This window comes from Beta vulgaris, chromosome 4, assembly GCF_026745355.1.
Source record: "Beta vulgaris subsp. vulgaris cultivar EL10 chromosome 4, EL10.2, whole genome shotgun sequence".
NCBI classification, from domain to species: domain Eukaryota; kingdom Viridiplantae; phylum Streptophyta; class Magnoliopsida; order Caryophyllales; family Amaranthaceae; genus Beta; species Beta vulgaris.
In genome coordinates this window covers 34,932,103-34,953,437 of record NC_079205.1, presented here as the reverse complement: position 1 = coordinate 34,953,437, position 21,335 = coordinate 34,932,103, and the positions used below count along the sequence as shown (strand labels likewise).

General features: G+C 39.8%; 4 protein-coding genes across 4 annotated transcripts; 1 reads left to right on the top strand and 3 right to left on the bottom strand.

Moving 5' to 3' along the window:
• Positions 1-1,294: 1,294 nt before the first annotated feature.
• Positions 1,295-2,699, bottom strand: LOC130591122 (uncharacterized). Its single transcript, XM_057394042.1, has 3 exons — positions 2,396-2,699; positions 2,077-2,295; positions 1,295-1,336 (listed from the first exon to the last, which is right to left on the bottom strand). Exons 1-3 carry the CDS (start codon positions 2,483-2,485, stop codon positions 1,295-1,297), a joined length of 351 nt encoding a protein of 116 aa, XP_057250025.1. The 5' UTR covers positions 2,486-2,699.
• An 8,077-nt stretch (positions 2,700-10,776) lies between these two features.
• On the top strand, positions 10,777-14,439 carry LOC104907640 (heat shock 70 kDa protein 16). The gene is made up of 4 exons (XM_010696597.4): positions 10,777-11,070; positions 13,621-13,767; positions 13,844-13,966; positions 14,069-14,439. Exons 2-4 carry the CDS (start codon positions 13,717-13,719, stop codon positions 14,180-14,182), a joined length of 288 nt encoding a protein of 95 aa, XP_010694899.1. The 5' UTR covers positions 10,777-11,070; positions 13,621-13,716; the 3' UTR covers positions 14,183-14,439.
• Positions 11,394-12,039, bottom strand: LOC125496610 (sucrose synthase 5-like). Its single transcript, XM_048642114.1, has 3 exons — positions 11,950-12,039; positions 11,703-11,869; positions 11,394-11,583 (listed from the first exon to the last, which is right to left on the bottom strand). The coding sequence occupies exons 1-3, from the start codon at positions 12,037-12,039 to the stop codon at positions 11,394-11,396; spliced, it is 447 nt and encodes a 148-aa protein (XP_048498071.1).
• Positions 14,440-16,267: 1,828 nt separating the features above from the next.
• On the bottom strand, positions 16,268-17,827 carry LOC104907646 (uncharacterized). Its single transcript, XM_010696603.2, has one exon. The coding sequence runs from the start codon at positions 17,825-17,827 to the stop codon at positions 16,268-16,270; it is 1,560 nt and encodes a 519-aa protein (XP_010694905.2).
• Positions 17,828-21,335: the final 3,508 nt, after the last annotated feature.

The window sequence follows — 21,335 nt, the reverse complement described above, 5'->3', positions numbered from 1 at the left end:
TTGTATGAGATGATGTAATTGAGGCTATTTTGGATGCATTGAATGGAGGCAGAATATTGAAAGAGGTAAATACAACTGTCATTACCTTGATTCGTAAAATAAAATGCCCTCAAAATGGTACTGAATTCAGACCTATATCCTTCTGTAACACCATTTATAAAGCCATTACTAAGGTGCTATGTAATAGGCTTAGATATGTGTTACCAGACTTGATAATGGAGAATCAAGGGGGTTTTGTACATGGTAGGTACATCATACACAATATTATGGTCATTCAAGACTTAGTTAACCACTATGGTAGGAAAATTACCTCACCTAGCTGTTTTCTAAAGATTGATATTCATAAAGCATATGATACAGTTGATTGGGAATTCCTCAAAGAAATGCTTGATGCTTTGGGTTTTCCTAAAGCCTTCACAGCTCTGATTATGGAATGTGTTAGTACCCCCATGTTTTCATTGATGATAAATGGAGTGATGAAATGCTTTTTTAAGTCTTCTAGAGGGCTAAGACAAGGGGATCATATCTCTCCTCTTCTCTTTGTATTGTGTATGGAATATCTATCAAGGATATTGAATAAACTTGGTGAATTGGAGCAGTTTCATTATCATCCTAGATGTAAAGAAGTTAAGCTAACACATATGTGTTTTACTGATGACTTAATCATGTGTTGCAAAGGGGACTTCCCATCTTGCTATCTTCTTTTAAGAGCTTTCAAGTTGTTTTCTGATACTACTGGACTACAAGCCAATGTGAAGAAATCTGTTGTGTATACATGTGGCATGAATGAAAGAGAAGTAAGGAGAATTGTAGATGCCTCTGGCTTCTCACACCAGAATCTCCCATTCAAGTACCTAGGGGTTCCTATTTGTGCAAAGAAAATTACAGTAGCTCAATGGGAAGCACTTGTGGAGAGAATGGTGGCCAGAATAAGGGTTTGGAGTTCCAGAAATATGTCCTATGCAGCCAGAACCCAGCTTATTAACTCAATCCTTTTAAGCCTCCATCAATATTGGGCTCAGGTATTTATTTTACCTAAGCAAGTTCAACATGAAATAAACAAAATATGTAGAGCCTTCCTGTGGAGTGGTGAATACTTTAGCCAAAATCCTGGGTTAGTTGCTTGGGAGAGAGTATGTACTCCTAAGAATGGTGGTGGGCTTGGTTTTAGAGATGTTATCACTTAGAATATGGCCAGCTTAGGCAAATATGTGTGGGCTATCACCAGTAAGCAAGATAGTGTTTGGATGAAGTGGATTCACTCTGTCTATCTTAGAGAAGCTGAATGGTGGGATTACAAGCCCAACTCAGGAGTAAGTTGGTATTGGAAGAAAATCTGCCAAGTTAAAGAGCAAATGAAGCAGTTTTATACACAAGATGAGCTCAGAACAATGAAGAAATATTCTGTGAAAAATGTTTATGAGAAGATGAAAGGTGAACAGCTCAAGGTACATTGGCACACAACAATTTGGAATAGATTAAATCTACCCAAACATAGATTTATCTTCTGGCTAGCAATACTGGACAAATTGAGAACTTCATAAAAATTGAGACAACTGGGATTGGACACTAATGGGCTATGTCTGATATGTGCAGCTCTTCCAGAAACACATCAACACCTATTTTTTCAATGTCACTTGAGTAGTGAGTGTTTACAACAGCTCAAAATATGGCTAGGCTGTAATGCAAGAACTAGTCATATTCAACATTTGGTGAAATATAAGTAAGAAGTCAAAGTTCAGAAAACAAGTAATGTTAGCTGGGTGTGCAGGTCTGATATACCTGATTTGGAATAGTAGGAATAATGCCTACTGGCATCATTGGGTCCCCAATCCTACTCAATCGATGAAGAAATTCAAAGCCATTGTTAGAGCAAGAATACAAAGTGTACTCCCTCAGAAAGTATCTAGAGAAGATCATGTATGGTTTGAAAACTTGTAATGTTGTGTCTTTAATTGTGTTTGAAGCTATAACTTTGTGCTAGTCTAACTTTTGATGGGGTCCAACCTAGTTGGTTCGCATCTTGTTAGATTGGTTTTAGTTGTAATATTTTGGGAGTTAATATAATACACTTACTTGCTTAGCAAAAAAAAAAACTTCTGCATTCGGCAGTGGAAGCGGTAATTCTTCGAAACCGGGCACAATGTCTGAAACGCTGACCACATAGTGAATATCAGCAACTGGCTGGTTGTGCAATCGTACCCGGTCCCTAGGGGGCTGTGCAGAGCCATAAGCAACGACAATGAAACTGCCATGACCATCTCCTTGAGCTAATAGCTCACATGGTGTCTCTTCCTTTAAAAAAAACTCTATTCATAGTTAGTCTATGAAACAACATATATATAGTAAGAAAATCATGCATTTAAGAACAATAGTTGTGATATTAAATGATTACCGTGAACTCCGGATCTGGATGAGGCTGCGTAGGAACAGGCTGCGTAGGAACACTGCCTTGCGAGAAAGCACCAAAAGTCGGTAAGCCCATCTACGCCAAAATGGCGTTGAAATTCGGAGTCATCTCCGCTCTGAGCTCCTCCCGAATTTGGGCTTTCATAGCCTCCACATCTATGGAAGCTGCTGAATTGACACTGGAGGCACTGGATTTTGACGTAGAGGTGTATTGATCACCATACACCTTTCTCACCCCGAGGCGGACACCTCCTACGCCCCTCACACGTCCATATTTGTCCCGTCCTAGAGTCTCGTGTAAGGTATCAACTTGTCCTATAGGAGCGAACTCACCAGTTGCCTCCTTTTCCTTCAAGCCAATCTCCATAAGGATAAGAGAGAAATACTCGTGAGCGCACAAGTTATATTATTATGTATACCTTATCAAAAACTTATAATATGTACTTACAATGGCATTAGCTATCTGTTTTGTTCCGGGATCAGGCAAGAGTCTCTGTCCCTTTGCATCAACCCCATGCATGGAACACCACCATTCGAGCGCTCAATCTGGTTGCCGAGGCTGTGCAAGTGTTGTTGTAGAGCTAGTGCCCGATGCCGTGGTCGACGCAATCGTGGGGTAATGGCTATACATCCACGATTCTCTCGCCTGACCATACGATTGAGCACCCAGATGGTGATAGTACTTCCTAGAATTTCCATTCGCGCTACTTTTCTCACGAGATGCCTAAAACACACAAATATTAACAAAGGTTAGATATGGTGTTATACAATAATATTGGATTTAAAAGTATTAAATCTTAGCTAGTAAAATATTCTTACAATTGCTTCCGGGGTTTTTTTTGTGCAACAAATGCATGCCACTCCTCAGGTGTGATATGCCTCCATATCTGATATGGAAACTTGGAGGGCGCCTCAAATGATGTGTCCGGTGAAGCCTCAGAAGAAGATGTGTTGCTCCCCCGTAGATTTTCTTCTTCTTTGTACCCCCGACTTTTCTCCGCTTCGTGATCCACCCCGACACTAGCTTGGCCTTGAAGTCTCTGAACCTCTGGGGAACCGCGGATAGAAACACATTCTTCTTGGCTTCATCATTTGCAATATTGAATGGATTCTACAATAACCCATTTCACAAATTAGTAAATATTACATAGTATATTTAACTAAAGTGTTAAGATTCTAAACGTTATTGTACGCGAAGCTTACCATAGTATCTTCCCAAATCATCTTTTTCAAAGACTCGGGCACCTCTTTCCATGAGTGAGAATGGGGAGCTTATGCATGCAAATCCCAACTTGCATGGCATACTTTTGATGCCATTTTCCACAAGGTTGCCCCAAATGATCGTACTCCAAAGTCATTAGGGTGGGTTTCCCTAGTGACTTTGTAGGTCCCCTTCCTTTCCTCTTTTTCGTCTCCAAGTTCTTACTTGGCCTTTGTAATCCTTTTTCTTCACGGCGAGCCTTAACCAATTGTCGCCGTTCCTTTTCGTAATCGAAACACTCATCCTCGGTAGTGTGTTTCGCACTCGTATTCGTATGCACCTCCGTCATGTCCCTGAAATTGTACAAACATACGCATTAATAAAAAAATTTAAAATTAAAAAAATTTGAAAGGGTACAAACATACGCAGTGGGGGTAGGGGGTTGTGTACAGCAGGGGGTTGGGGCAGTGGGGGTGGGCAGTGTGGGGTGGGCAGTGGGGCTGGGAAGGGGGGCAGTGCAGCAAGATGTGTGCAGGGGCAGTGGGGCTGGGAAGGGGGCATGGGGCAGGATGTGTGCAGGGCCAGTGGGTGTATGCAGGGGCAGCGGGGGAGAGGGATAGGAGGGGGCAGTGGGTGTGTGCATTAGGGGTGGGGTGGGGGTGGGGTGGGGTGGGGATGTCCTCAGCAGGGAGGGGGCAGGGGGATGGGGGGTGTGTGCAGGTTGTGTGAAGGGGCAGGGAGGGGAGGGGTGCAGTGTAGGGGAAGGGGGCTGCTGTGTGCAAGGAGGGGGACTGTTGTGTGCAGGGAGGGGAGGGGGGCAGCTGGGGGAAGGGGCAGCAGGGGGAGGGGGTGCAGCAGGGGGAGGGGAGGGGCAGGGGGAGGGGAGGGGTGCAGTGTAGGGAGGGAGGGGTGCAGTGCAGGGGAGGGGCTGTTGTGTGCAGGGAGGGGAGAGGGGCAGCAGGGGGTGGGGGTGCAGTAGGGGGAGGGGGGAAGTGGAAGGGGGGCAGCAGGGGACGAAGGCAGTGGGAGGGTGGGGGAGGGGTGCAATGGGAGCGAAAAGGCCAAAATAGGCCGAAAATGGCCTTTTTGTTCCCGAAATGCAAGCAACAACAAATTAAAGCCTAACAATCTACATACTAGTTATACTATACCTCATATAATTATGTTCAAAGAAAATTTGGGGTTAAATCACTTGATAAGTACATTTTGGAGCGAAAAGGCCAAAATAGGCCAGAAATGGCCTTTTCGTTCCCGAAATGCAACCAACAACAAATTAAAGCTTAATAATATACACACTAGTTATATTACACCTCATATAATGATGTTCAAAGAAAATTGGGGTTAAATCACTTGATAAGTACATTTTGGGAGCGAAAAGGCCAAAATAGGCCGGAAATGCCTTTTCGTTCCCGAAATGCAACCAACAACATAGCAAAGCCTAAAATCTACATACTAGTTATATTATGCCTCATATAATCATGTTCAAAGAGAATTTGGGGTTAAATACTTGATAAGTACATTTGGGAGCGAAAAGGCCAAAATAGGGGAAATGGCCTTTTCGTTCCCAAATGCAACCAAAACAAATTAAAGCCTAAGAATCTACACACTAGTTATATTATGCTCATATAATCAGTTTCAAAGAGAATTTGGGGTTAAATGACTCGATAAGTACTTTGGGAGCGAAAAGGCCAAAATAGTTACAAATTGGAGAAATTCACAGACCTGAGTTTATGTCTCATGATTTATTGAGCTTCCGCCTGTCTTAGGATCCTCAAGTACATGTATCCCTTCCGTGTGATCTACACGCATATAGTTCTCCGACATATTCACATCATCTTCCACACTAATTTAGGATAGGTAAAAGGGGGAGGTCCTCAAATGCATCATATTCTTCCTCATTATCAACATCACCAATACCGAGGATACTCCTTTTACCAGGTACAACAATTGACCACTTATGATCAGCAGGATCAGTTACAAAAAATACTTGCTTGACTTGTGATGCAATTACAAATGGCTCCTCAGTTTCACGTAGACGACTAAGGTCAAAAGAGTGAATCCGCAAGGATCATCGTTTCTTACACAACGTCGATTATCGTCAACCCACTTGCAACACAAGAGGCAAATATTAAAAGTAGTAGTCCAGCTCCCATATTTCTTGTATTCGCCCATAATAGTTGCTTTCAGCATGTACAGCGACTTATTTTCGAGCTTGCATATTGTGTAGACGACGCCACAAGTGAAACACCACTATTTTGTTGCGATCTTGACTTCAGATCTTGACGTTCAGTCCAAAACGTATACCCATTAATATCATAACCCTCATAAGAGCGTACAGTTCACGAGGACCAAATGCTAACCACTTGACTGTTTCAGGAACACTTTCATCCAAATCATTGAGTACTCGTTTATGAAACCAATCAATGAAAGTCTTGTTATGCATTTGCGTCAATGCCCTCACTCCTTTTCAGGATTGCTAACACGTAATTCCTCCATATGTTCATTAAATAAGGATGGACATCTGGTACGTGATGCAATACAAATAAGTGAGCTTGTTTACGCTTTTCTACGGAAGGTGTGATCAATTTTGAACCAATTGTACCCTTGCCCTCAAGTCTGCCCTCGTGTCGGGATGTCGGAAGTCCAACAGGATCAACACTACAAAATACTCAGCCACAAAATTACTGATCTCTTCACCCACAATCCCTTGAATTATACTACCTTCTGGTTGTGCAGGATTCCGAACTTTATCCTTCAAAGTTCCCATATATCTCTCAAAAGGATAGCACCACCTCAAAAACACTGGACCACACAGCTTAATTTCTCGAACTAGATGGACCATAATGTCAAAGAATGCGGGGGGGGGGAATGCATCTCAAAATGGCATAGAGTTTCAACTACTCTGGCCTGCAAGCGACGAGTCTAGGACTTTGCTGCAGATTGTATGAAAAAATGAACACAGTTCTGTAATGGTGTGCCTCACATGCTTTGGAAGTATCCCACGAATTGCAATCAGTAAGAATACTTGCATCATGACATGACAATCGTGCGATTTCATACTCGATAACTTCAACTCACCATTTAAGGTAACAAAGCGCTTCATATTTGATGAGTAGACAGTAGGGACCTTAATGCCATACAATGACTCGCAAAAAATCCGTTTCTCTGCACGCGACATCGTATAGCAAGCTGGTAGCAAATAATTCTTCTCCGAATCCTCCACCTTTTTGCTTTTTCTGAGTTTCATCATCAACCCTTTCCTCCCCTCTTTTCTTCTTCCTTCCGTCCCTTTTATGAGCCCACAACTCTGGTCGAATCCCCTCTTTTTCCATGTAAAATCGTGATGCCTTAACATCTTTTGTCTTACCCAAAATATTCATAAGTGTCGTGATAATAGCTTCACAAACATTCTTCTCTATGTGCATGACATCCAAACAATGTCTAACCTTTAGATCTTTCCAATATGGGAGTTTCCAAAAAATGGACTGTTTTTTTCCATAATCCTGTACGTCGATCAACCTCACTAGCAGGTTTACTAAAGACTGTTTCAATGCCCTTCACCTGATCATAAACTTCAGTACCAGTTAATGGTCTATGAGCAACTTCTTCTTCAACCGTCCCATTGAATGCATTCTTCTTAAACCGATAGGGATGGTCGCGGCTGAGGAGCCTTCGTGTGTGCATATACACATGTTTGCAGCCCTTAAGGTGTGTAGATTTCATGTCATCTAAACAAATCGGGCAAGGTTGTTTTCCTTTAGTCTTATACCCAGATAAGTTCCCATAAGCTGGATAATCGTTCCTAGTACAAAAAAGCATGGCACGCAGAGTGAACATCTCATTAGCATACGCATCAAATACTAACACTCCTTCGTTCCACATCTTCTGCAAATCTTTAACAAGCGGCCGAAGGTATACATCTATGTCATTTCCAGGTTGTTTTGGCCCCGATATAAGAAGCGGCAGCATCATGTACTTGTGTTTCATGCACAACCAAGGAGGCAAGTTGTAAACCACTAAAACTACTGGCCATGTACTATGCTGCGAGCTGAGATTGCCAAAAGGGTTCATGCCATCCGTACATAATCCAAGCCTCAGATTCCTATCCTCATTACCAAATGACGGCGCCAAATTTGGCGAGGCCTAAGTCGTATCGGCTAACGCGCAAATAAATCAATACTACCCTACACAAACGTAGTATAAGGAAGTAAGGTTCGAATCCACGGAGAAGGTAGGTTTGGTTTGACTAGACGTGTGCTAAGTAACAATAAAAGGGGGGTTTTGAGGAATGAAATTGAAACAAATAAAGCATAAACAACGAAAATCAGATAATAAACGAGAACTTGGCAATCAATCTTCACAACCAATTCAACCCTTGATCATTGACCAATTCAACACCTAAGTTACTTGAATGCCCTATTGCGAATCATAAGATTTAATCTCCCCTAACGTAGTGGTAAGACTAAGCGAGCGCTCTAATCTTACCCTTAATGGCATAACAACCTAGCCCTAGCGTTCTAGGTTTAATTAAGCAATTAGATAACAACTAGGGAGGTTCCAATAAGGTAATCTAGCATTCACACAAGCGGTCGAATACGAAATTATATGATGATTCTTCTTATACTCAATCATCCACGCTGCGCGAATTGGGCATAAACTACAACCCTAGATAATCTCAAAGCAGACAATTATCTAGATAGTAGAGATTGCAATAAGCAAGAAGTTAATTGATCAAGTTAACTTAAGCACAAAACAATCAAACATGAAGAACATGAAGAATCATCAACATTCAAGCAATTTAAAAGAAGAATTGAACTCACAAGTTGATTAAAATGGTTGATTCGATTGATACACCAAGTTGGGAGATTAGCTCTCCATAATATAAGGGATTACAATATTTTCTTTGAATTCTCCCTAAAAACAGATGAAAAACGATGCTAAACACAAAAGACGAAATGTTCTTTTAATCAGCAAAACAGGGGAAGACGAAAAGCCGAATTCCTCGTTACAGGGCTCCGCGACCGCGGAGAAAAGCACCGCAACCGCGGAGGGGGTCCGCGCCCACGGTGAGGTCGCGGAGATGCTCACGGCAGTTTTCCTTAATTTTGCTATGAAATTTGTCACGCCCGCGATCATTAGCTCAGCGACCGCGGAGCCTGCCCGTACAACTTCCTCCTTTCTTTCCTCGTGATGCTTCATCATTTGATTAATACTCACTTCCATCTTTGTTTCCTTGCCACTTAAATGCATACTTTGATGACTTATTCAACTTGCACACTTGAGTTTGTGACTTGGCATTTTCTTCAATAGAAAATTGTTCCAATTGGACCATCTCACCAACATACAAGAAATTAAAGAACCCAAATACAAATTGTTGAGAAAGAGTTCAAAATCATACCAAAACATGTTCAAGTCCACACAAAAATAGTGAATTAGGTACTAAAAAATGCCATATGAACATGGCATATCAAATTCCCCCATGCTTAGACCTTTACTCGTCCTCGAGTAAAATCCTAACTCCTTTCTATCTCCAAGGTCTATCAAGAAAAACATGGAGAAATTCACAGAAAATCCAAACCTAACACCACTACTCCAATCAAAAGATAATGAATGATGAATCGCAACAAGCTAAAGTTTGGGCGGAAGTAATCTCAACGCACCAAAACTCTAGCCATCTTATCACTACACAATCCACAAGGATCGGTAGTGAACTTGGGGTGGAAATGACCTCAACACACCCAAGCTAACTTATACAACAAACCAAAGAGCAAGGGAGCTAACATGTCCTAAATCCCCCAAGCTCAACTCACACACTACTCCGTCAAAACAAAGCCTTGGTTCGGAATACGGGTGTTAACGAGCTGAACCGAGAACCGAACATGTCCAGGCTTGACTCGGCTCGAAAATGTTTGAGATTGAGCTCGGCTCGAGCTCGAAGCTCGTCGAGCCTAAAAATCTAGGCTCGGCTCGAGTTCGAAAGACTCAAACCCAAGCTCGGCTCGAGCTCGAGCTCGGCTCGAAAATAAAAATTTTCAGATATAAAAAAGAAGTTCAGCAAAAATTTTATTCGTTAGGCTTTTAATAAAAATATAGCCCAACATACTTTTGCCAACATTAGACTAATATGAAAGTCAGGTCATGCCCATTTAATAAATAGGCCCAACTTTCATTGAAGTTTGTCACTCTTTATCCACATGCCCTTTTAATACAAAAGGTTCACTCTTTCCTTTCCTTCCTCACCAATGTGGGACTTCAGGAATTTCATATAACAAAGCTTGCCATCACACTTTCCACTGCACGGATGTGGGACAACTGAAATTTTGTACGTTGTAGGGTACTGTAATGTAGCATGCTATTTTTATTTTTATTTTTTTTAAACAGGCATGCAACTTTGTTTGTTTTTTTCTTTACTGCCACCTTTCTGTAATATCTCTTTTTTTAGATTTAATGTGTTCAATGTTTATATAAATATTTTAAAATAATTAAACTAGTTAATTAAAGACTTTATAAATAGTCCAATAATACAAATAAGACATAATTTAAAATGAAGTTTAGTGAAAGGTAGTAAGATTTTATAATGAAAATAAGGTTGGTGTTCACCTTCTATGACGATGTGGGACATAATATCTTATATAAAAAATATCTAAAATACTTTCGAGCTTGTTCACGAACTCTCGAGCCGAACTTAGGGAGGCTCAGGCTCAGGCTCGTTAAGGTCTCGAGCCGATCCCGAACTCGAGCCGAGCCCTCTCGAGCCGAGCTTTGACCAAGCTTTGACCGAGCCGAACTCGAATAGTTTGCGAACCACCCTGGCTCATTAACACCCACTACTACAAAAAAGGGCAAACATAACACTCCTAAATTAACTCTTATTTAAGCAACTGTTATGTAAAGTCTAAATTTAACGTTTTAACCGTATAACTGTTATCTTAGGTTGTATTGATAATATGTCACTTAACACTTATCTTAATATGTGTTATCTTTGCTATGAAAGTATTATGTGATGCTTAATTTTTTTTTTATGAGAATAATAAAAACTGTTATCTTTGCTTATTATTATTAATAATAAATCTGTTAAAAATAATTAAATTGAAAAAAAAACTGTCATAGCTAAAAATTTGGAGCACTTACTACGTAACCTTGAATTTGCTCTAAACCCGCCTTTTTCCCGTTCTAAGTTGCTGACTTGCTATAAACCCTTTTTCTTCCTTATGAATGGTAGAGTAGAGGTTATTTGGTGTACCCTTAGTTCCCCTCACGGTTTCTACCTCCGGTTCCCCCTCAAGGTCGTTTGGTTTCTACCTCCGGCACTCATCTCCGACGATGTGTCGCCCCTCACACCACAATTCCATTGCAGCAGACAATGACGAAATATTCATCAGATTCGCAATTTCAATCTACCTAGCAAATCGTTTTGGGAGAAACTGACTACTACATCACAATTCGCAATTTCATAACAGGTAATTGTTAATTTTCAAGTTTTAATTTTCGAGAGAGATGGCCAGGCACATTAGTATTTGAACCTTTTTCATAGTTGGGAAGAGGGAAAGAGTATAAATCAATTTTCTTGTTTCTTGGATTGGTAATTTAAGTTACTAATGTTTTTCACAGTATCCAGCCTTGCCATGGAGAAAATGATGGATTTCTTCTTGTCTTCTAGAAATCCTCTGTTAGAATTTTAAAAAAACATATATACTAAGTATTGGATATAGGTTAGCTTTGTTATATGATGCATTTACTGGAATTTTTTTGTACTGACGCGTGCTCATCATTATCTGTATCATTATACAGTAACTCTTGAATAGCTGGATGAAAGTGTTTGTGCTTCTGTAAATGGAAAGTAGACAGATTGGTCAGTCCCAGGTGCATTAATATTAAATTTTTGATTAAAAACATTAATGCCTGAAACCACCCTATATAGTCTTGGAAGAGTGTATGCTGCATGACTTTCATATTGGCCAGGTCTATCTTTGCTGCATAATGACAAACTCCATATTGGTATTTGATAAAATTGCTTTATGCTTTTTAGAATGCTGATCAAATTCTTACATTAGAAATTTCAATACTAAATGGAGAATGATCTATGTCTGACCTTCCTGCAATTTCTTGATATGTGCTTGTGATGATGAAATCTGTCGAGTTCATTGCAATGATATCTGTTGTGAACTGACATGAAAAATGGTACTTCGGATCCTTCTGTCTCCAGCTGACATCTGAATCTTCATACTTTGTCTTTTCTAAGGAATGTGCTATTTTGGCCTATCAAGACAAAAGGTTAACTTCAGAATAGAGATATACTTTATTCTTACGATGGTTGTTGATTTCTGAAATTATGTTACCAGTGTTACTCCAAGCTTGTTTGCCATGAGTGATGCAACTAGATTTCCGTCTGTATAATTTCCAATTATAATGTCCGGCTTTCCTTCCATAACCTCAGAGAGAGAACACATAAACTCTTTAACTCTTGCTGCGGTATCACCCCATCCTTTCTCAAAACCCCCACTCCTTGAATCTGTTAATATATTAGTATCTTCTTGCTAGGTGGTCATTGGTCACTATGCCATTCTTATTTTCTAGTACCCCAAAGTCAATATGTAAGCTATAGGTGGTCAGTGGTCACTATGCCAAAATTAGCAATGATCACTCAATTTATAAAGTTGTGAACTGGAAAGAGAACTTCTCGAAAGTGTCTTGAGATCATGCAGAGGTTTCGCGAAGTTTTACCGTCTCAAGGTGTGGGCTAGCAATCAAACATTTGATTCTTAATCATGAGATTAAAAAAACGATTTCTAAATGCTTTACTTAATATAGTAACTGTTGTTTTTAGGATTAAGTGACCAATATGACACTAACCATAACATGGGTGATCGAGCAACACCAACTAGAGTGGGGGATAAAGGGAAACATAAGCATTTTAGTGTTGGTGGCTTGGTGCACCCAATGACATTATTAAAAGTTTTGTCATTTCTTCACTTGTTCAGCCACTTTCAAAACCCTCCCATCTACTTTCTACTCTTCACCCGTGGCTAATCATTTGCCTAAAATTAGAAAAGTTCACCAGAACTTGTCAGAATTTTATTCATATGTCATTGGGTGCACCCCCTATACACCCACTTTTGTTGGTGTTACTCCCTGCGCTAAATCCATAGTTGTTCTATCGGCTAAGTTTTCCTTATCATGTAGATGCTTCAATTCAATTCATATCGTGAATGAAGATGCATCTTCATCACCACCAAGGGATGAGGGATATAAGTGATAATAATGAGAATCATCGGCCAAACACATAAATTTGTTAGTGAAGATACATGACTGAAGAACTTCACATGGACCATTTCATGTAATATTACAAACTTATTGTTGTCCTTTGATTTATAATCTAATGCCAAGAAAGCATTAGGCAATGTATGAACCTTTGATCTTGCACTTGTTATTACCATCTGGAACAGCCAGACAACAGATTTAGGACCTTTTTGAGCTTTCGCACTAACTCCTGATGGAAGTCTAACACTTGCCTACTGATGGCACTTATGTAAGCAAAGAGCAGGGTATTTTTGGACTTCTGTAGCAGTAAAGCTGCTGTTTCTTATATGATTTTTTACGAATACATTTTGATATACGTACCTCCAAGCGGGCAAGCACCATGTTAGTGTAATTTAAGGAGATGCAAAGTCTGCAAGCTATGAGAGAGTTCTCAAAATCTATAGATGTCGATTTCCCGTGATTGACAGAACATATAACTCCTCTTTTGATGTAGCGCATACCTTGAGATTACTCTGCTTTTGCTTGATGTCTATTTAGATGTTTAAAACAAACACTTATATTGTGAAATCAGGATCCAATTGAATCAGCTGTTTGCCATTTTCCTGGTGAATTTCTTTTAGTTCATAGGATAAGATCTGCTCTTTCACTGCTTTGGTCCTTTTCCTATTACTGTGAAGTTCATGCTCTTGGTCAGTCCTTGCTTCCTTTCTTATTTTCCGCATGAATAACTAAGTTATATACTTCCATAGATTTTGAGTACGTACAAGGATTTCACAGCAGATTCAGAAAAAGAAGGTATTTGTGAGAATTTACAGCAGACAGAGAACTGGCTTTATGAGGAGGAGATGATGAATCTGCAAAATGTTTACGCTGAGAGGCTGCAGGATCTTAAAAAGGTCAGTGGTAGTTTAATTATTAAGTATTATGGTGACACATCTTTAGTAATGTATTAAACTCTTCTGGTTTCTGTAGTTGGTGGATCCAATTGAAAGTCGATATAAAGATGAAGAGGCCCGGCTACAAGCAGCAAGGAATTTGTCAAACTTGATAAAGGAATGCCAGAGAGCTACACTACCAGCTAGTGAAAGAGAAACTGTATGGTCCTATGAGGACTTGCATAATATTACTTATGATATTAGTAATGAATCAAGCCAGGAGATATTGCTAAATTTCATCTCATATATATGTTTTTAATAGGTACTAGCTGAATGCGCTACATATGATAGATGGCTCCGAGAAAAAATTCAGGTCCAGGATTCACAGCCCAAAAATATTGATCGGAGATCAACACGAAGCACACATGATGAATGAGTTATAACTTTCCGCCTAATTTTTTTTTTATCTTAATCCACTTTTGGACATATATTATATTTTTGGATTTGGATATTGATATCATGTGGATGTGGCTATAGGCTAAATTTGATCTTGTTTATGATTTAGATTAATATTGATATGTATATATAGTAGTTGTTTTTTAGAAGTTTAGAATTATGAATATTAGTTGAATTATTTTGTGATATAAAGAATTTCGGAAGTTTGGAATATCATATTCAATTTATTGGTTGTAAGATCTTATGGGTTGAGTATTAATTATACAACAGATACATCACCTGTATTGTCCTGTAAAAAAAAAGGAATTGTACTGTACGACATTGTTGTGCTGCGTGCTTCAACGCCTACTGCCAATATATGTGTGAAATGATAATTTAATTATTAAAAAAAAATCATTGATAACAGTTATAGGTAATATATGTTATATATTTTATAGGAAAACATAACAGTTTTTCAAGATAAGTGTTAAATTTTTCTTCTTTTAATTTATCATATAAATAGCAAACATAACACTTATTTACAAAATGTGTTATCTAGCTGTATAACGTATATTATAGATGAATGTTATGTTTTCTCTGGCAAACATAACACTTCCGTCAGATGTTATGATTACTTTACATTACATTGACTTGGATAACACCTCAAAACTGTTATGTAAAGCCTTATTTAACAGTTATCTTTGTCCTTTTTTGTAGTAGTGACCCCTAGTTCGGAATAACACCATCAAACCAAGAGCTTACCTCTTTAGAGACCTCCGACTCCCCTTATGGCTCCAAGGTGAAAAACAAGAGGCTTTCTAACCTACCACCATCTAAACCACAACCTCCTTATTTCAACAATGAGTGACCTACCCAAACGCCGCTTCAAACACCCTTCATATGCCACCACTCTGAAAAATAAATGACACTAGAGTCCTCTCCTTTTGCCTAGGCCCCTTTCCAGGTTTTTACCTAGCCACTCATCATTTTTTATTTTTTTTCATCTCTCATTTTTTTTGTTGTTTTTTCATCATTTTTTTTTCTTTTTTTTCATTTCTTTTCATCTTTATTTTTCTGTTTTTTTATTAATTATTTTTTTTATTTTTACTGTAAACAAATATACACATGCTTGAAGGATACATTGTCCTCAATGTGTAAATATGAAAATAATTAGCAATAGGGAGACGAGAACCGCTAGTAACCACCATAAGCAATAGGCAACAAGAGCAAATCACACAATACAACTCCTTCCACACTACACAAGAAACTCCTCCAACTCCAAACTTAAAATTTCACCACAACAAGTTCTCAACACAATAATTAACCACAATCACAATAAGTGATTATCCACAACTCCCAATCACAACAAATCACCACAAGAATCATAAGCAACCAACCACAACTCTTAATCAAGGTAACTTTCAAATTAGAGTATGAAAAGTTCAAGTTTACCTCAAAGGAGGAAGAATAATGCGATTGATTGACTAACCAAGTAAGAACAACACCCCAAGTGCACTCCTTTGCTCCTTAATTACCCACCAACTCTAAGAATCAAAAACACCCCAAAATCTAAGTTTCAATTGATTTTGTGAAAAATGAAGCAAAAAGGATTTTTTTTTTGTAGATGAACGAATGGGTGAATGATTTGGGGATTTGAAAAAGATGAATTTGGGTATGAACTAAGATCGGTTTTATTGTGAGGAAGATGAGGAAATGGGAGAGAAGAGAGAGAGGGAGAGTCGGGTAGAAGAATGAGAGTGAGAGGAGAGAGAAAAGGGCGGAGGAACTTATACCTGCTGCGAATACACCTGTCCGCGCCCACGGAAGGCTGCAGCGCCCGTGGAAACCCTCTCGGCTGTTTTTTCCTCTTCTCTTTCAAATTCGAAGGGAGTGGTGATAAATCCCACCCCTTTCAGCTCTCTTGTTTTACTTCAAAGGTTCTCCTACAAAAACCAAAACACCAAAAACACACAAAAACAAAACATAACAACTTATCTCCAAATAAAATATATACAAAACACGGGTTGCCTCCCGAGAAGCGCTTAGTTTAAAGTCGAAAGCTCGACATCATGCAATCACAAAAGTTTCACCTCACATCGAATACATCATGAACACTAGGCTTAACCACATCAATAGAGTAGATAGAGTGAACCTCTTTACATCCCATGACATCATGCATTTTAAACTCAATGTTTTGACCATCAAACTGCATGGTCAAAGAACCGGTGCCACAATCAATCCTAGCGTTAGCCGTTTTCAAGAACAGCGTCCCTAAAAGAATAGGGGCGGAATGCCTATCATGCTCCATGTTAATTACATAAAAATCAGCAGGAAAACTCATCTTATCAACTTCCACTAGAACATCTTTCAAGACACCTCTACGAATGGAAGTGGACCGATCCGCTAATTGTATGACAACATTAGTAGGAAGCAATTCACCAAGTTCTACGGACTCATATAAGGAATAAGGAAGCACATTAATGGAGGCTCCCAAATCTAGCATAGCCCTATCAATCTTTGTGTCACCAAGGGTTATAGGTATAGTGAACATGCCCGGATCATTGCATTTTTTAGGCATTCTCTTTTGAAAAACAGTGGAAACATGTTCACTAACCTTCACCTTTTGCTTTCCTTTTAAACTTTTCTTTTTCTTGATGGAACAAATTTCCTTCAACCACTTAGCATACAAAGGCACATCTTTTATCAATTTTAACAAAGGAATATTTACGACACATTGATTTAATGTTTCATAAATATCCTTAGAAGATTCAAGTTTACGATTGTCTTTTAAGGCTTCGGGAAATGGGGGTACCGGCTTGTAATTCGAAAAATATTTTACCTCTTGGTGAGAGCTAGGACTCACCAATTTTTCAGCTTCTTTTGATGGGACTAGAACCTCCACCTCCTCTTCCTTTGTTACAATCTCCTCCACAACCTTACTCTTGCCAGGCTCTTGATCAACCAACTCTTTGCCACTCCGCAAAGTCATGGCACTCACATTCCTCTTGGGATTCACCTCGGTTTGAGATGGTAGCTTCCCCAAACTTTGGGCCTCAAGTTTATTCACGACACTAGACATTTGGCCCACTTGTGTTTCCAAATTTTGAATGCTAGACCTTGTCTCCTGTTGAAATTGCACCATGTTGGACTGCATAGTACTCACATTTTGAGCCAAGGCCTTGATCATATCCTCGGTAGACATTGAGTTGGAGCTAGAGGATTTCCCTTGAGCTTGATATGGTGGCATGAGAGGAGGAGGGTGATTACCTTGTTGCAAATTCTGATTTCCTTGGAGAGTTGGATTCCTTTGCTTGTAACTAAAAGCCGGATGATCTCTCCATCCGGGATTGTAAGAGTTTGAGAATGGATCATACTTCCTTTGCCCTTGATATCCCACGGCATTCACCTCTCGGGTTTCCTCTTGCAAAGTCGGACAAGAATCGGTCGGATGGCCGGTGTTGGAACAAATACCACAAGTCTTCACTTGTTGTTGATTGTCACTCACCAAAAATTTCCATAACATACCCTTAAGGTCGGACACCTCCGACTCCAAAGATGATTTAGAACTTGCCGCTTTAACTCTCCGAGTGGTATTTCTCTTAGAATAAGTGCGGGAACTCTCAGCAAACTCACTTATGAGCTCCATGGCTTGTTGTGGGGGTCTTGTTAATTTTACCCCCACAAGCAGCATTCACCATCCTACTCTCATCAGGAAGTAGTCCATCAACTAAGTATAACACAAGATCCTTCTCGGCAAAACCTCTCTAAGTAGTCATAAAGGATCTCATCATATCCTTGCTCAATGTTGCTAATGGCTCTCCAAGAAAGCTTGCTTCATCCCCCTCCATGTGTTGATACTGTTGGGGTTCAGATGATAGAACCAATCATTAGCCTTATCCTTCAATGAAAAAGGAAAGGCCCGCAGTATGATTTGATCCTCCGTAACAATCCTTGGCTGCATACTAGTACAAACATCATGGAATTCCCCAAGATGTTTGATTGGATCCTCCCCATTTAAACCATGGAAGCTTGGCAGTAAATGAACAAGACCCGACTTCAATTCCAAAGTAACATTCTCCCCAAACTCCGGATATTGGATGGCCAATGGTGTCTTGTCCAGATTAGGAGCAGAAAGCTCCCTCAATGTCGGGTCAGCTCTAAGCGGCATCTCTTCTCCCTCAACTTCAATGTAGAAAGGTAACTCATGGAAATGTCCCCAAATCTCCTTCCTCAACCTATAAAGTGTCCTTTCGATCTCTGAATCAAACAACAAAGATCCAATATGAGAAGCACGGTGAGGTCGCAGAGATGCTCACGACAGTTTTCCTTAATTTTGCTCCGAAATCTGTCGCGCCCGCGGTCATTAGCTCAGCGACCGCGGAGCCTGCCCGTACAGCTTCCTCTTTGTTTCCTTGTCACTTAAATGCATATTTTGATGACTTATTCCACTTGCACACTTGAGTTTGTGACTTGGCATTTTCTTCAATAGCAAATTGTTCCAATTGGACCCTCTCACCAACATAAAAGAAATTAAAGAACCCAAATACAAATTGTTGAGAAAGAGTTCAAAATCATACCAAAACATGTTCAAGTCCACACAAAAATAGTGAATTAGGTACTGAAAAATGCCATATGAACATGGCATATCACGTTTCATGCACAACCAAGGAGGCAAGTTGTGAACCACTAAAACTACTGGCCATGTACTATGCTGCGAGCTGAGATTGCCAAAAGGGTTCATGCCATCTGTACATAATCCAAGCCTCAGATTCATATCCTCATTACCAAATGACTTATGCACCCTATTGATAGTTTTCCACTCAGGCAAATCAGCCGGATGCTTGAGCAGTCCGTCTTTCTTCCTACGATCTGCATGCGACCTCAAATTCTTCGCATCTCCTTTAATTGAGAACATGGCTTAAATCTAGGTATTATGGGTAGATACCACAACACCTTGGCTGGTGGTCCTTCACTACCTCCAACTCCTTCACGCTTATACCTCGACAATCCACAACGTGGACACTCATGTAAATGCTCATACTCATTACGATAAAGCACATAATCGTTAAGACAAGCATGTATCCGCTCGTACTCTAAACCCAAAGGACACATCAGCTTCTTCGCATAATTGTATGACTTTAGCAGTTCATTTCCATCAGGGAGCATCTCAGCTAAAACTTCCAACAACGATGTGAAACTAGAGTCTGTCCAACAAGCGTTCGACTTAATGTTGAACAGTGTTACCACCGCGGAAAGTTTAATGTACTTTGTACAACCTGGATAAAGTGGCTATTCAGCAGCCTGAGACATAGACTCAAAAATACGAGGTCGTCTACACGACTGATCTTCAACCTCGTGTATCATCTCGTCTACCCGATCCCTATCGTCATCTCCAAATTCATCATCCAAATTCTCATCCCCTAACTCATCATCATCCTTTTTTTCTTCACATACATCATTCTTTACTCCAGAGCTTCCAATATACCTCCCCTGCTCACCATGCCAAACCCATACGTGGTATTGAGGCCTAAACCCACGGCGGCTCCCTAACCACATGTATACTACTAACCTTGCTCACATTTCTACAATCCAAACAAGGACAATAAAAGTCGACTGCTCCAGAGGATGTTTGATATTCTAATGCACTTCTACAGAATTCCGAGACCCCATTCACAAACTCAATCGATTCACGACTACCATACATCCAAGTACGATTCATCTCATTCAAGAAGACCACCTCTAATAATTAAACACAACATTCATTATAATGCATTTAAGTCATTATTAAAGTACATACACTCACATATTCAAATCACACACGTATACAACAAGCTAAGATAGTGACATGTTCAATTGTATGCATACAGTCGAAGGTCCTTATCACTCCAACCTAACCCATCCTTAGACGTCTAATCTCACTAGTGAATATATGCCAACTTTTCGATTCTTAGGAAAATCCGGCAGCATTTCCCTATAGTTCTCCAAGTACACAATGTAGATAATTGCTTATCTACATATGTACCCATAGAACAATGTAGAGAAACGATAAGCCAAGATTTTCCTCAGAATTGAAAAGAAGACACACATTAACCACTTAAGTGAGATCAAACATCCAAGAATAGTCCCAAACCGGGGACTATTCAAGACTTACTCCTAATGAGTAAGTCTTGAACGGGTATCTAGCCATATATGACGATGATTCAAATAACTTGTAGATTTCATATATAGCTAAATCACATTGCATTTTCATACAATCTCATATCAACAAATAATATATACATTATAAAAAATACATATACATTCAATAAATTATCAACTTTGTCCACATGTTAAAGTAGTTACCTCTTAACACCAACGACGAGCAATGAAGAGAAAACTTCCTTAGCCTCTTCTTCCTACAATTGACAAAACCCACATTGCACATTATTAATTCAATTAAGAAAAACAAAAGTAACTTAAAAACAAGATTAATTCATACCTAATTAACCACTCAAATGGTGGAGAAGAGAATAGAAGAGAAGAGAAGGGTAGTGGTGGGTGGCGCACAAGGTGGTGGAGCAGTAGAATTAGGTCGCGCAGAGTGTGGAGCAATGTGGGTGGCGTGCAACAGTGGCGTGGGCAGTAGTGGTGGTCGCGCAAAGTGGTGGACCAATGTGGGTGGTGGTGGTGCACTCGAAGTAGGTCTCGCAAGGTGGTGGTGGTGCACTCGATTTTTCGCTCGTAATTCTCTAAGAGGAAAGTGGGAAAAATAGAGTTGGAGTATTTGGGTTACTACTGTACATGCGCGCTTCAATAATAAAAAAAAAATTGAACGAAGGGTTGCGCCTTTTTAAAAAAGCGCAACCCTTCACTCTGAAAAGGGTTGCGCTTTTTGAAAAAGCGCAACCCTTAACTAAGTAGGGTTGCGCTTTTTCAAAAAGTGCAGCCATTCTCAAATTGAAGGGTTGCGCTTTTTTAAAAGCGCAACCCTTCTAATGTGAGAAGGGCTGCAATTTTATCAAAAGCGCAGCCCTTCCTACGCAGCCCTTCCTTTTCTTCCCCTAGTGATTTAGTTTATCAAATGTTCCGATTGTGGTTAAAACCGGAGCATTTAATGTATTTTAGATGCTTAGAATAGATCAAATGCTTCGGTTTATAGGAGAAAACCGGAGCAT